We start from the raw sequence: 14,491 nt of genomic DNA on the forward strand, positions 1-14,491 counted from the left end.
AAAAAAACCACATTAATTCCCTATAAATCCGCCATTGCAGATGTAACTTTGATCAATCAAAGTAGAGCTACAACGATGGAGTATTTCGATTTAGTCGCAGCAACATCAACTGTTGCACTAATTGCTTTTCCATTGCTGCTCTCTCTTCTCTCTTTTCTATGGATACCAAAAACTGTCTCAAGAAACACAAGCCAGAAGAAAACAGCACCGGAATCCGGTGGAGCATGGCCTATTATCGGCCATGTCCGCCTCTTAGGCGGGCAGCAACCACCCCACGTAACCTTGGCTAACATGTCGGACAAATACGGAACGATCTTCACTATCAAATTGGGTGTGCGTAGAGCTTTGGTCGTGAGCAGCTGGGAGATTGCTAAAGAATGTCTCACCATAAATGATAAAGCATTCGCCACTCGTCCAAAGCTATTAAGCATGGAACTCTTGGGATACAACCGTGCCATGATCAGCACCGCGCCGTATGGGCCTTATTGGCGTCAAGTGCGCAAGTTCGCCACTATCGAGCTCCTCTCGAATCACCGACTCGACTCGCTTAAACATGTCCGGGAATCCGAGATAAAGACGTCTCTGCAGCAATTATACGAGTTATGGAACAGGAAGAGAAGTAGTAACTCTGATAAAGTATTGGTGGAGATGAAGAGATGGTTTAAAAATGTTACTCTAAACGTAATTCTGAGAGTGATAGTAGGGAAGCGAATACCTGAATCCAGTGAAGGAGATGATGAAACCGAGAAATGGAAGAAGTCGTTAGACGACTTCGTGGAAATGAGTGGGAAGTTCTCGGTATCTGATGCGCTGCCGTTTTTGAGATGGTTGGACATCGGCGGAGACGAGAAGTTCATGAGGAAGATAGCCGAAGAAGCGGACCGAGTTATCGATGGATGGCTGCAGGAGCACAAGCAGAAGAGAGTGGAAGATGAAGCAAATAGCGTGAAAGATTTCATGGGAGTAATGCTATCTCTTCTTCGTGACGCAGAGGAGCACGATGCCGATACCATCAACAAAGCTACCAGTCTGGTATGTTCATATTTCTTAATCAAATCCTTAGTTTTAATAAACTCATCATTGATATTTTAATGCTACACGATCAAACAGGTTCTTATCTTAGGAGGAGAAGATACAACATCCGTTACAATGACATGGGCATTATCTCTATTACTCAACAATCCTGATGCCTTGAACAAAATCCAACAAGAACTAGACATCCATGTCGGTAGGGACAAGTTGTTCGTGACAGAATCAGACACCAAAAACTTAGTGTTCCTTCAATCCATCATTAAGGAAACGCTGCGCCTATACCCTGCTGTCCCACTCTCCGTAATCCACGAAGCCATCGAAGAGTGTACGGTTAACGGATACCATATTCCAGCCGGGACTTGGCTTATTCTCAATCTGCAGAAGATTCAACGTGATCCACGTGTATGGGAAAACCCTACTGAATTTCGACCGGAAAGGTTCATGAGTGCCAATGAAGGTGTTGATGTGAGGGGACAAAATTTCCATCTGATTCCGTTTGGGAGTGGTAGAAGAATGTGTCCTGGAGTTTCGTTTGCGCTTCAGATTTTGCAGCTTACGCTGGCTAATTTGCTGCACTGGTTCGAGTTTGAGAGCCCATCGGGTGAAGCGATCGATATGCCGGAAGCGGCGGGATTAACCAGTTCTAAAGCAACGCCACTGGAAGTTCATACAACTCCTCGTCTTCCTCCTGCTGTTTACGACTCCACCAGCTAGATATTGGTGTTAATTAAATTTAGCCTGTAATAATCAAAACTAGTGTCTAAGCAAATGAAGGTTGTTTCAACCTCGATTTCCCGCTATGCGTAACCATTATTATTTCTAGGGTGTATCTTGAGGAATGTGATTCAAGCAAAAAGATTGCATCCAAATGATTGAGATGAAGAGGAGCGGTAGTTTAAGTTCAACCTCCTATGCTGAAAAAGGAGATGTCACCTATATTTCATATCTCTTCTAGTCCCTTTCTTCGTCTGTTAATATTCGAGAATTCAAGAAGAAACTTTAAAGTTATTATGTCAACGAGGGGATTAAGTCATTGTTTACGATGTTGAGCTAAAAGTTATGATACGTAAGAAGTCTGTATTGTCCATGTCATTATATCATTATGAGTTAGTTCTTTCATACATATGTCATAACCAATTTTTTTACAACACATTTATTTATTATTTTAAAAAATAGTTATGATTAATTTTTTTTTATTTGTTGATCCTTTCGAAATGTTACAATATGTTTTGTTCGATACGTTTTTTTTATTATTACATTATTTTTTTTCACCAAAAAAATATGAAACCCCTACAAACCGAGAGCCCCTCCTTTTTTTCTGATCCCTATCCAAATGCTCCCTCTCAGGGGTGGACTTTCATGGTGCCCAGGATATCCCAGGCAACCCCTCATCCAGAGGCGGACTTCCATGGTGCCCGGGGTATCCCAGACAACCCCTCCACAAGTGTCACTTCTAATACAAGTGTCATCCCTCAAAAGTGCCACTCAAGTGTCACTCCTAATACAAGTGTCACCCCTCAAAAGTGCCACCCCTAAGACTTTTGCAATCCCTGAATTTTTATCCTAAATTCGAGTATGCTCCCTCTTGTCCCCCTCCTTGCTTCCCACCGAATCCCCTCTTTATGGTTGCATGATTGTATTTAGTGGGGAATTAGGTATGATTTACGTGAAGTGATGGAGTTGTTGAATGATGTTGGCAGGGCATGGGTGACTCACTTGGTGATGCTTCACGTGGGATGCTACAAAACATTGTAAACAAAATTAATAATAATAATATTTTTTTAAGTCCAGACAAAAATAATTGTCTACAACATACATATATGCATACGTATACAATGTGATCATACGGATTAGATGCAAGCTTATCAATGCATGAATTGTTTTTAAAGCCAACCTATATAGTAGAAGCTCAAGAGAAGGAACTTGAAAGGTTCCTGAGAATTAAATGAGAAAAAAAACATTTTGATGCAGGGCAAGAGTTCTTACATCTAGATAAATGGAGTTAGTACTGTAAGGGAGACGAGACAGATCGCGAGCAATTCGAGATCGACTCGATTAAGGTTTGATAAATACTCGGATCAAATAAACTTGCCTTCGACTCGAGTTTTTAACGAGCCGAAACGAGCTACTTGATATTCGACCCGAAAAGCTCGTGAGCAACTCGAAATATAATATATTATGATTGTTTTTTAAATAAATTATTAATAATATTAATATTTATGTATTGATTTTTTAAAATACAATAAGATTTTCATATATTTAAGGTTCATGTTCGAGTTTGAGCTTGAGGTTTCAATCGATTTAAGTTTAAGATTTTTTTTCATTTCGAGCTTTTTCGAGCTGCTCACGAGCTTCAGTTTAGGATTTCGAGTTCGAGTCGAGCTTGAAAATTTTAAGCTCGTGAGTTTTCGAGTCGAGTCAAGCTCCATTTTATAATTTTCAAGTCGAACTCAACAATACTCAAACTCGACTCGACCCGTTTACGCCCCTAAATGGAGTTACACACGGCAAAGAGTTAAATTTATTCTAGTTAACTATTTCATTTTAATTATAAGTTGGAAAGAAAACAGTTAAAATTTAAAAATTTATAAGAATTTGGTCCCTCAACTTTCAAATTAAATTTAAAAATTTAAATCCAATTAATAATATTACTAGAATTCTTTCGTTAAATTTATAGATGTGACACATTATAATAAAAACAATATAATGCCTTGAAATTAACAAAATAATTATAACAATTTTAAAAAGTATCATTTAACTTTAATTTTATATCTCCAATTAAGATATTAAAACAAATAAAAAACTAAAGATCATAAAGGAGAATAAAAGCGCTAATATCTTTTTACTTCAAAATTGAATCTTTGTCATATGCGGTTGTATCAGTTTTAATGTTGATCGTCGATTATCGATATTTATTATTATTTTATTTATTATAATATATTTTATTATTTTTTTAATAATTTTACTTTTCGGTCACTTAGCCGTTATTTTTGTTTATCATTTTTTTAGAGTTGGATTTGACATCGTCACAACTGATCAAAATGACGTTTTATTTGTTATCATGTTGATCTTCCCTGCTTTGGATCCTCAGATTGGATTTGGATACGCGATTTGCATTCACGGATAGTATTTTCAACTCATTCAATTAAAATTTGCAATTTGTCAGCGGTCTTTCAATTGTTTCATCTCCTTTTGTGGTTCGTTTATCAATGCGATCAGATATGTTCGTATCTATCTTCTATCGAAATTTATTTGGTTTGATTTTTTAACATTTTTCTTATATTGTCCTTGTGAACTTAAGTGACTAATTTTCTTATGTTTAAAAAAAATATTTATTATGTATTAGTTTACAATTGTGATTGTGAACTTTTATTACTGAAGCTTGCATTTAGGTCTCCCAACTTTTAAAACTTGCAATACAGTCCCCCAACATTTATTCCGTTTGCAATATGGTCCCCCAACTTAAATCACTGTTAGAAAATTAGGGTAAATTATATAAACGGTCATTGAACTTTTCAGGCACTTGAATTTAGGTCCCCAACTTTTAAAACTTGCAAAATAGTCCCCCAATAATTTTATTTTCTTATTAAATATAGATGTATAGAAAATATAAATGATTCAATTTATATTTAAATGTATGAATCATTTATATTTTTGATATATTTTATTTTTCTTGTATAAACTAGTATTTAAAATATGTTTATATTTTAATCAAAATATTTCAATATACGAATAAAAATATATTTATATAAATGTATATTTATATTTAGATGTATAAATAAAAAATATATTCATATATTAATGTTTGAATCATTTATATTTTTTGAATATTTTATTTTTAATAAGAAATTAAAATTATTAATTATATTAGAAATACTCAACTTAAGATTATATATATAATCATGAATTATAAATATGAAAAATATAATTATTAAATTTAGTTTAAAAATATATAAATCTTAAATTTATTCTTTTAAAATATTGTATCAACTAATATTTAAAAAAGAGAAAATCGCCTCAGTGACCAAAAATGCCTTATAATATACGATTTTAACCAACTTTTTTTGGATTTGCCAAAATGACCAACAAAATCGCAACGCGAAATAAAAATCGCAACGCGATCCCCAGAATCGCAAATCAGTTTCCAAAATCGTAACGCGATTCTTGAAAATCGCAATGCGATAGTACAAATTCGCATTGCGATTTTCAAGAATCGCAACGCGAATATGAAAATCGCAACCCGAACACATAAATCGCAACGCGTATCCGTAAACCGCAACGTGTATCCGTAAATAGCAACGCGTATCCGTAAATCGCAATGTGTATCTGTATATCGCAACGCGTATCCGTAAATCGCAACGATAATCCGTAAATCGCAACGAGAATCTGTAAATCGCAACGATAATCCGTAAATCGCAACGAGAATCTGTAAATCACAACACTGAAATTTTGGGTATATAACTACGCAACAGCAGCAAATCATAAACTAAATCCCTAAATCGCAACTCATTCCATCTCCATCTATCACTCTCTCCGGCGACATCCGTTCCTATATCCAACGACATCCTTCCCAATCCGGCAACAGGTTTTAGTTTCGCAGCTCGTCTGTTTAGTAAATTAATTTACAACCATGAAATCATCTAATGTTGATCATGTTTGGATAGATTTGTGTTTTGGAGGGTCATGGGATAATGTTCATGGTGTTTTACAATATATGCCTTTACCCATGAATCTTCAACTAAAATTGTCTTTACAAAAGTTAACTTATGAAACTCTAATGCTACGTGTTTCTAATAAATTGAATTTAGAGCCCCTAAGTGGATTTAGGCTATCTTATCAGAGAAATGGTAAAGTTTATTTGTTAACCGACAATGAAGATGTTGAACGATTCATTGCTTACATTAGTGTTTCACAAGATGATGTTACATTGTATGTTGTTGAACCTAGAAGTAGTATTGTTGGGTCAGTAGCGGGTAGTAATCAACTAAGTTTTTCTCAAAACCCACAACCTTTCTCTAATCCCAATCCCAATCAACTTTCAGCACCAAATTCCGGTTTTCGTATTGACCAGTTAGACGATGATGAGCCAACAGAAAAAATTGTGAGTACTAGTCAGTATTCGAAATTTGGTCTTGGTCAATATCTGGACTTTGATATTGGTCAATACACGGATTTTGATGATGTTTCAGAAGAAGAAACAGACCCTGCATGTAATGATTTTGATATTGGTCAATACCCGAATTTTGATGATGAAACAGCCGTTGCCGAAGAATGTATTGTTGATGATAATGAGGAGGAAGTTACGACTATGAATGAACATGTTGAACATCCATTCTGTAATTCATATAATCCTGAAGAAGAAAAAGAAGAAGAAAAAGTCCCCGAAGAAAAGAAAATGCCACGGGCGTATAACTGGAATATGCCAGAATTACTTCAGATACCGGAAGAAGAGTTGGTAAAGAAAGCAGTTGATTGTTACACAAAAGTTATTCGTATCAAGAAAGATGATTGTTTTGATACAAAGGAAGACTTGAAGATAGCTTTGTATACGAAATGTGTGGAAGATGGCTATCAACTAAAAGTTAACAAATCAAGCAAAGATCGTTTCGAAACAAGGTGTATGATTGACAAAAACTGTACGTGGCGTATGATTGCAAAGAGAATAAAAGATTGCGAAATGTTTCAAGTTAGGACTTTTATTGATAAACATACATGTTCAAGAACCCAAGTTTTTCCTCACCATAGACAGGCAAACAAAAAGGTGTTGGGTGGTTTTCTGGCTGAGTTAATGTTTTTGAATGGCAGGGTATATCGGGGACATGAAATTATGACTGACATGAATGCTCGGTTCAAGATTAGTATATCATATTCTCAAGCTTGGAGAGCCAAATGTTATGCCTTGGAATTGTTGAGGGGGTCGCCAGAAGCATCGTTTGCCCAACTGCCGACTTATTGTCACAATTTAAAGCTGAAAAATCCTGGGTCGGTAACTCATATCAAAACAGATAGAGATGGACACTTTGAGTTGCTATTTATCGCCATTGGTGCTACGGTTAGTAAATCAATATAATTTTGTTGACTCATTTTTGTTAGTTACATGCATTTCACATTTAAATGATTATATTTCTTGTGTATATTATTTGTAGATTCGTTCGTTTATTACTTGCATGCGCCCAGTTATTATAGTTGACGGAGCACATTTGAAAGGTCGATACCTTGGAGTAAACTTATTAGCAGTAGCCATGGATGCTAACAATGGGATATTGCCAATAGCTTACGGGGTTGGCAAATCTGAAACCTCTGATTCATGGACATGGTTTATGGGGCATCTTAGGGATTGCATAGGTCCTATTAGCAATCTGACAATCATATCCGATAGGGCAAACTCAATTGACAACGTTGTTAGAAGGTGTTTCCCAGATGCTTTTCATGGACTTTGTGGTGTTCATTTGTATAGAAATCTAAAATCAAGGTCTGCTGGTATAAAAAAGCACAAATGGACATACTGGAAGGCTGTAAAAGCTTATCGGGTGGATTTCAATAAGCATATAAATTGTTTAAGACGTGTTTTGCCTCAGTGTGCTCAAACACTAGAAGATGTCGGGTTTGAAAGATGGTCAAGAGTACATCAACTTGGAGCAAGATATGGTTTCATGACGTCTAATAGTGCAGAATCAATCAACGCTCTAAGTCGTCATTCCCGGAAATTACCCATTACTATGTTAATGGAGTTTTTTCGAGCCTCTATTCAACAGTGGTACTACAAGAAAAGAAACCATGCAGGTATTATTTCTTTGAATTCGTAACTTATCATATTTATATATTTTACTAAGTATTGTTTATTTAAATTTACAGGAACATTGGAACATCGTGTTACACCATGGACTGAAAAAAAGATAACGAAACGTGTTGTGAAGTCAACGTCATGGAGAGTTGAACCATGTTCAAACACTTTGTTTCAAGTACTGGATAATAACTTAAATGGGCTAGTCGATCTAAATGCAAATACGTGTAGTTGTATGAAATGGCAAACATCTGGTTATCCGTGTGGCCATGTTATAAAAGTTGCTCTTCATTTAAACCAAGATGATTCAAGCGCATACGCTATGGATTGCTACACTACAGAAGTTTATCGACAGACTTATGCCGAGATTGTCTACCCTATTCCACATCCTTCTGAGTGGGACATACCAGATGACTTACAAACAGTTTTGCCACCAGCCATGGATAGAAGGCTACCTGGCCGACCAAAAAGTCACGATCGTATACCGTCTAAGGGTGAAGAGAAGAAGAGATCGACATGTAGTCGGTGCAAGGAAAGTGGTCATACAAGGTTGACATGTGGATCACCAGTGCCATCAAAATCATCTTTTCCTCTACCAAAATATGGATCCTCATCAAAATCCAAAGCTCATATGGTGTCAAGCAAAAGGCAATCATCTTTAAAATCCCAATCACAATTGGCTTCACCTTTTGGGACTGTTAACTTAGGTGATATTTAAATGCAAACGTTGTATTATGTGGATTTTATGTGTGAACTTTTAACATTTTCAGTTGAATTAATGACTCAGGCCAACCATTTTGACTTAACCAACTCTTGTTATTCAGTTGTTATCACTTATTAGGCATGCATTTGACTATCGCAACACGGAAATTACAATCGCAACGAGAGAATCGCAATGCGAAATGAAAATCCCAACATGAAAATCGCAATGCGGAAATGAAAATCGCAATGCGAAATGAAAATCGCAATGCGAAATGAAAATCGCAACGAGAGAATCGCAATGCGGAAATGAAAATCGCAATGCAAAATGAAAATCGCAACGAGAGAATCGCAATGCGAAATGAAAATCGCAACGAGAGAATCGCAATGCGAAATGAAAATCGCAATGCGAAATGAAAATCGCAACGAGAGAATCGCAATGCGGAAATGAAAATCGCAATGCGAAATGAAAATCGCATTGCGATTCTCTCGTTGCGATTTTCATTTCCGCATTGCGATTTTCATTTCGCATTGCGATTCTCTCGTTGCGATTTTCATTTCGCATTGCGATTTTCATTTCGCATTGCGATAGTCATTTTTGCCTTCAACATAATGCAGATTGAAATCAACAAAATCAACCATTACATTTCAATCAATTAAACAAGCACAAATAAGAATTATGTTCGCATCAATTACACAAATCAACTTTTACAAATCATCTTTTACAAATCAATTAAACAATCAAAAAATAAGCAATAATTCTTATTTCCAATCATCTACTATTGAATCAACTTTTACAAATCAATTAAACAATCAAAAAACAATCAATTAAACTATTGAATCAACTTTTGCAGCCATACATCATTTTCACGCAGTTCACTTCTGAGATTAACCTGCAGAAACCAAACATTTGCTCAAACAACACTTTCTACACATCTAAAACCTACAAACAGTAAATTATTGAATTCTAGGTACTTAACCAAACATTTTCAAACCAAAAGTCTATAAACTTACCAATTGTTTATGGACATTTTTATAACGCGGATGCAGGTAGGCAGCGTCTCGTATATATTGATTTAGCCATATAATGCCGAAACCACAAGCCTACTGTAGCTCTATCTCTATCGGTGGGAGGTAGATACTTGGTGCTTCCCGTCGTCAAACGCTCCAACGCCAAGCATACGAGAGGACCACAATCTCCTCTGGCTCCTTCCGTTTGTTGTGGCGCGATCTCGTCTCTAATAACTGTAATATTGAGCTTCTTTGGCTTCTTGTTTCCAGAACGAGTCCAATAATTGATCGCATCCAAGAATTTAGCCAAATGAGAGCTCCATCCCTTAATAATATCTCTTAAATCAGCCAATGATATGTAATTTATCATGCTGTCATACACTATTGTCTTAAGGGATGGGAGCTGAAGCTCGACGAGAATCCAATGTTTATGTTCCAAAACAGGGATAAACACCTGCAATCATAAGTAATAATTCATTCATTTGCGCACTTATTTCATAAAACCTTTAAACTCAATCTAAAATAAATACTAACCTTATCGACCTCCCACCATGCAGGATAAAGTTTAGCTTGTCCATTGCCCAAATCAAATGATTCATCTCATGCATTCTTCAAGTGAACGGCGTTAAAAGACGTCGGCATAATTGTATATCGTATATTTTTATTTTTCTTAAGTTTTCTTATTATTAGAAGACGTGTCACCCACGCATCGATATGCTGTTTTACAAAAAAAGACATATATTAGTGACTTACATAAATTTAAAAAAAATTAATCAAATTGAAATATAAGAAAAATATAAGACTTACCCCCCCATCGAAATAGCCATTGTCTTCGACCCCTAATAATACGCCCCACCAAGACCGATCAAGCAACAAATAGATATCATCGGTGAGCTTGCATATGTCAGTGAAACACCCCTGGCTCCGCTCATGTAGATAAAAATCAACTGCGGTCTTAGCCCAAAGGGTGTTATCCAGAATTGTGTCTGGTAGTTGTCTCCTCTCCACTTCCGATACCGGAATGGTACTGGCCGGTAACTTATACGAGAGCCAACTCTCATCCATTATGTCCGGCACGTCAGAGGGTTTCTCAAGAAGCCTACATATGACGCCATGTGAATCGGGCTCTTGAATGGTGGGAGGGACCTCTTCAATGATGACAGTGGCCTCTTGAACGGTGGGAGGGGACTCTCGAGGAATGATAGGGGGCCTCTTCAACGATAGGAGTGGACTCTTGAGGGATGACAGGCGAGTCGGGCTTCTTCTTGCGGTGTCTTCGTACTATTGGGGTGTACGGAGACTTAATAGCACGTGCACGCTGTCTGATGCGTGAACTCCGTCGTGCAAGCATAACCCGACGTAAAGCATCCACTCTATCGGGCCGCTAAATAATTAAATACAAAAATCAGTAAATAAACAGACATGATATTTAAACAGTGAAAACAAAGACAAATATGTTTCAAACTTGCATTGTATTCACCCAAGTCATTATTCTATCATAGTTCACAAAATGCATCAGATAACAAAGAAAAATATGTTTCAAACTAATACCCTGAAGTTAGTATTTGTCTTTGTTTTGTCTATTGGTTGAAGTAATGCAATCCATTCAAGTTTCAATTTGCAGAAGAAGAAATAGTTTACTTTCGCAACACGAAACTTAAAATCGCAACGCGAAATGAGAATCGCAACGCGAAACCAAAATCGCAACGAGAAACCAAAATCGCAACGCGAAATGAAAATCGCAACGAGAGAATCGCAACGCGAAATGAAAATCGCAATGCGATTTTGGTTTCGCGTTGCGATTTTGTCGTTGCGATTTTGGTTTCGCGTTGCGATTCTGTCGTTGCGATTTTCATTTCGCGTTGCGATTCTCTCGTTGCGATTTTAAGTTTCGTGTTGCGAAAGTAAACTATTTCTTCTTCTGCAAATTGAAACTTGAATGGATTGCATTACTTCAACCAATAGACAAAACAAAGACAAATACTGACTTCAGGGTATTAGTTTAGCAGAATTGGCAGCAACCGAACAAATTTACTTTCAACCAAAAGATAAAACAAAGACAAATACTATTTCACAGTGTTAAAGAATACACAGTTTAACAGAATTGGTAGCAACCGAACAAATTTACTTTCAACCAAAAGACAAAACAAAGACAAATACTATTTCACAGTGTTAAAGAATACACAGTTTAGCAGAATTGGCAGCAACCGAACAAATTTACATTCAACCAAAAGACAAAACAAAGACAAATACTATTTCACAGTGTTAAAGAATACACAGTTTAGCAGAATTGGCAGCAACCGAATAAATTTACTAAGCAATCTAAGTGAAATGGCTAATCTAAGTGAAATTACGAGTAAATTTATCATTAAGTTAAATATGGAAAATCTTAAACTTACCTCGTTGAGTAGAGTATGAACCTCATTCTGCAACGATACTATCATCTCACGTAGAGCGGCAACCTCACCATGTAAAGTTGACACCTCCACACGCCATGCACCATCGTTATCGCGTAGAGTACCGATCTCCTCACGCAAGGCATTGACCTCATCACGTAACTCATCCCGTGGAGGTGGAGAACAAGGAGATAAATGTCGTGGCCTCTTTACCGGTCGCCTATCATGAGGTGATGGTGGAGAAGAGGCTCGATGATGTGACGGGATAGGTGATGGCTCTCGTTCTAGAGGTGTATAGTCGGGTCGATCGGGTGATGGCTCTGGGTGAGGTGATGGCTCTCGAATTGGAGGAAGTGGATGCTGCTCATCATCCGTGCCATCAAAAAAACTCTGACTAGCTTGCCACCAATCAGTGGCAAGCTCTTCCTCCGTGGGTGTCAGTCTTTGTAATGGAATGTTGGCCTCCTAACAATATAAAAACTCAAACAAAGTTAAACGTCTACTATTAATAACTTGTTTATATATTATATGAAAGTATTTGTGTTAACTTACATTATTTATTGTCGCATATGGTATTAAGTCTTCCCAATCCAACAGATTTTCCCTCTTCCAGGAAATAGCCCTGGGAATATCATTTGACGTTTTTATTGCATATGTACGCATGCTGGGGAAAGCCTCGAATATCCAAATCTACAAACAATATAATAACAAAATTAGTAATTGTTAAATAATTAATTATAATTTTAGAAACATTATATAGAAATTCTTACCTTAAAGGCCCAAACAAAGCCTGATAAAGTGTATTTCGACCCATCGCCACGCAAACTTTTGCGGTCATCAAAGGCAGTAGACAACTTAGTCCAGGTAGCTTTCCATATATACGAACCCCACAGAAATAGATTCCATGCATTCAGGTCATCTACCAATATTATTAGCTCCCGAGGAATAGGTTGTCTGGCCTCTCTGCCTAAAAAGCCGGCATACACAAGTAGTAGAAGGCATACTCGGACAACATCGACGTCATCCATCCGAGTGAAACCAACTTTCTTATTAAACAATTTCTTCAGGTCGTCGACGTGTAGGTTTGGCTTCTCCATTGACTCATCTGGAAAAACCCGGGATAACCATGATGGGCGGGCGATATGACGAGTGTACCGGCCTATATCATCGTGTCCGAATCGTAGACCAGTGATTAAGCAGAACTCCTTCCGCCCAAAACAAGTATACGCTGGTGGAAAATGAAACCATATCTCTTCCTCACCACGTTGTATACTGTCGGGTAGATTTGATGTCATGGTCTGAAGCCACAAATGGGTCAAATTAGCATCTCCACCCGGATGATGTACTCTCAGCCATGGCCCGAAGCAGGTTTCCTCAAACTATTGTCTTTGTGCAGGTGAAAGCTTCGAAGCAATTGTAGTGGCTAGGCTAACTTTATTCCTTAATGTCAATGAAGCCGAAAAAAATTTCTACACAAACAATAAACATACCAAGTTAGATATACCAAAAACTACACTGTGAAGATATACCAAAAACAATAAACATAAAAAGTAGTAGTTTATTCTTGAAACTAAAATTTGCAACACTGTTTTGTCTTTTGGTTGAAATGAAAATCGCAACGAGAGAATGACTGTCGCAACGAGAGAAATGAAAATCGCAACGAGAGAATCGCAACGCGAAATGAAAATCGCAATGAGAGAATCGCAACGCGAAATGAAAATCGCAATGCGATTTTGGTTTCGCGTTGCGATTCTCTCGTTGCGATTTTCATTTCGCGTTGCGATTCTCTCGTTGCGATTTTCATTTTTCTCGTTGCAGATAGTCATTTTCACGTTGCGATTTTCATTTATCTCGTTGCGACTCTTCTGCAAATTGAAACTTGAATGGATTGCATTACTTCAACCAAAAGACAGAACAAAGACAAAGACAAATACTAACTTGAAAATCGCAACGAGAGAATAGCAACGCGAAATGAAAATCGCAACGAGAGAATCGTAACGCGAAATGAAATCTAAGTGAAATGGTTAATCTATTATTGAAATGACCAGTAAACTTATCATCAGTTTCAATATGAAAAACCTACAATAATGCAAAAATTTCAAAATAAAAATAATTAAAAAAACTAACCCTCGGAGGTTGATTTTCCATTTCTGAATATTGTGAGGGATTTCTGACCGTGAATGGTTGTGAGGGATTTCGCCGGAGATGGGGACGGAAATCTTCGGAGATGGGGACGGATTTAGCCGTAGAGAGTGAGAGATGGAGATGGGACTGAGTTGTGATTTTAGGTTTTAGGTTATGAGTTGCGATTACGGGATTTTGTCTTAATATTCGTTTTTGTAATTTGAAAATAAAATACGCGTAGCGATTATAATGGCGCTTTAAAAATCGCGTTGCGATTTACGGATACGCGTTGCGATTTTACGTATTGTCGTTGCGATTTACGGATACGCGTTACGATATACGGATACGCATTGTGATTTACGGATACGCGTTGCGATTTACGGATACACGTTGCGATTTACGGATACGCGTTGCGATTTATGTGTTCGCGTTGCGATTTTCATAT

The 14,491-nt window shown here is 37.1% G+C and overlaps 1 protein-coding gene across 1 annotated transcript; it reads left to right on the plus strand.

Moving 5' to 3' along the window:
• LOC120137961 (cytochrome P450 CYP82D47-like) lies at positions 1-2,012 on the plus strand. The gene is made up of 2 exons (XM_039153597.1): positions 1-1,032; positions 1,111-2,012. Exons 1-2 carry the CDS (start codon positions 76-78, stop codon positions 1,744-1,746), a joined length of 1,593 nt encoding a protein of 530 aa, XP_039009528.1. The 5' UTR covers positions 1-75; the 3' UTR covers positions 1,747-2,012.
• Positions 2,013-14,491: the final 12,479 nt, after the last annotated feature.

This window comes from Hibiscus syriacus, unplaced genomic scaffold (assembly GCF_006381635.1).
Source record: "Hibiscus syriacus cultivar Baekdansim isolate YM2019G1 unplaced genomic scaffold, ASM638163v2 tig00110676_pilon, whole genome shotgun sequence".
NCBI lineage: Eukaryota > Viridiplantae > Streptophyta > Magnoliopsida > Malvales > Malvaceae > Hibiscus > Hibiscus syriacus.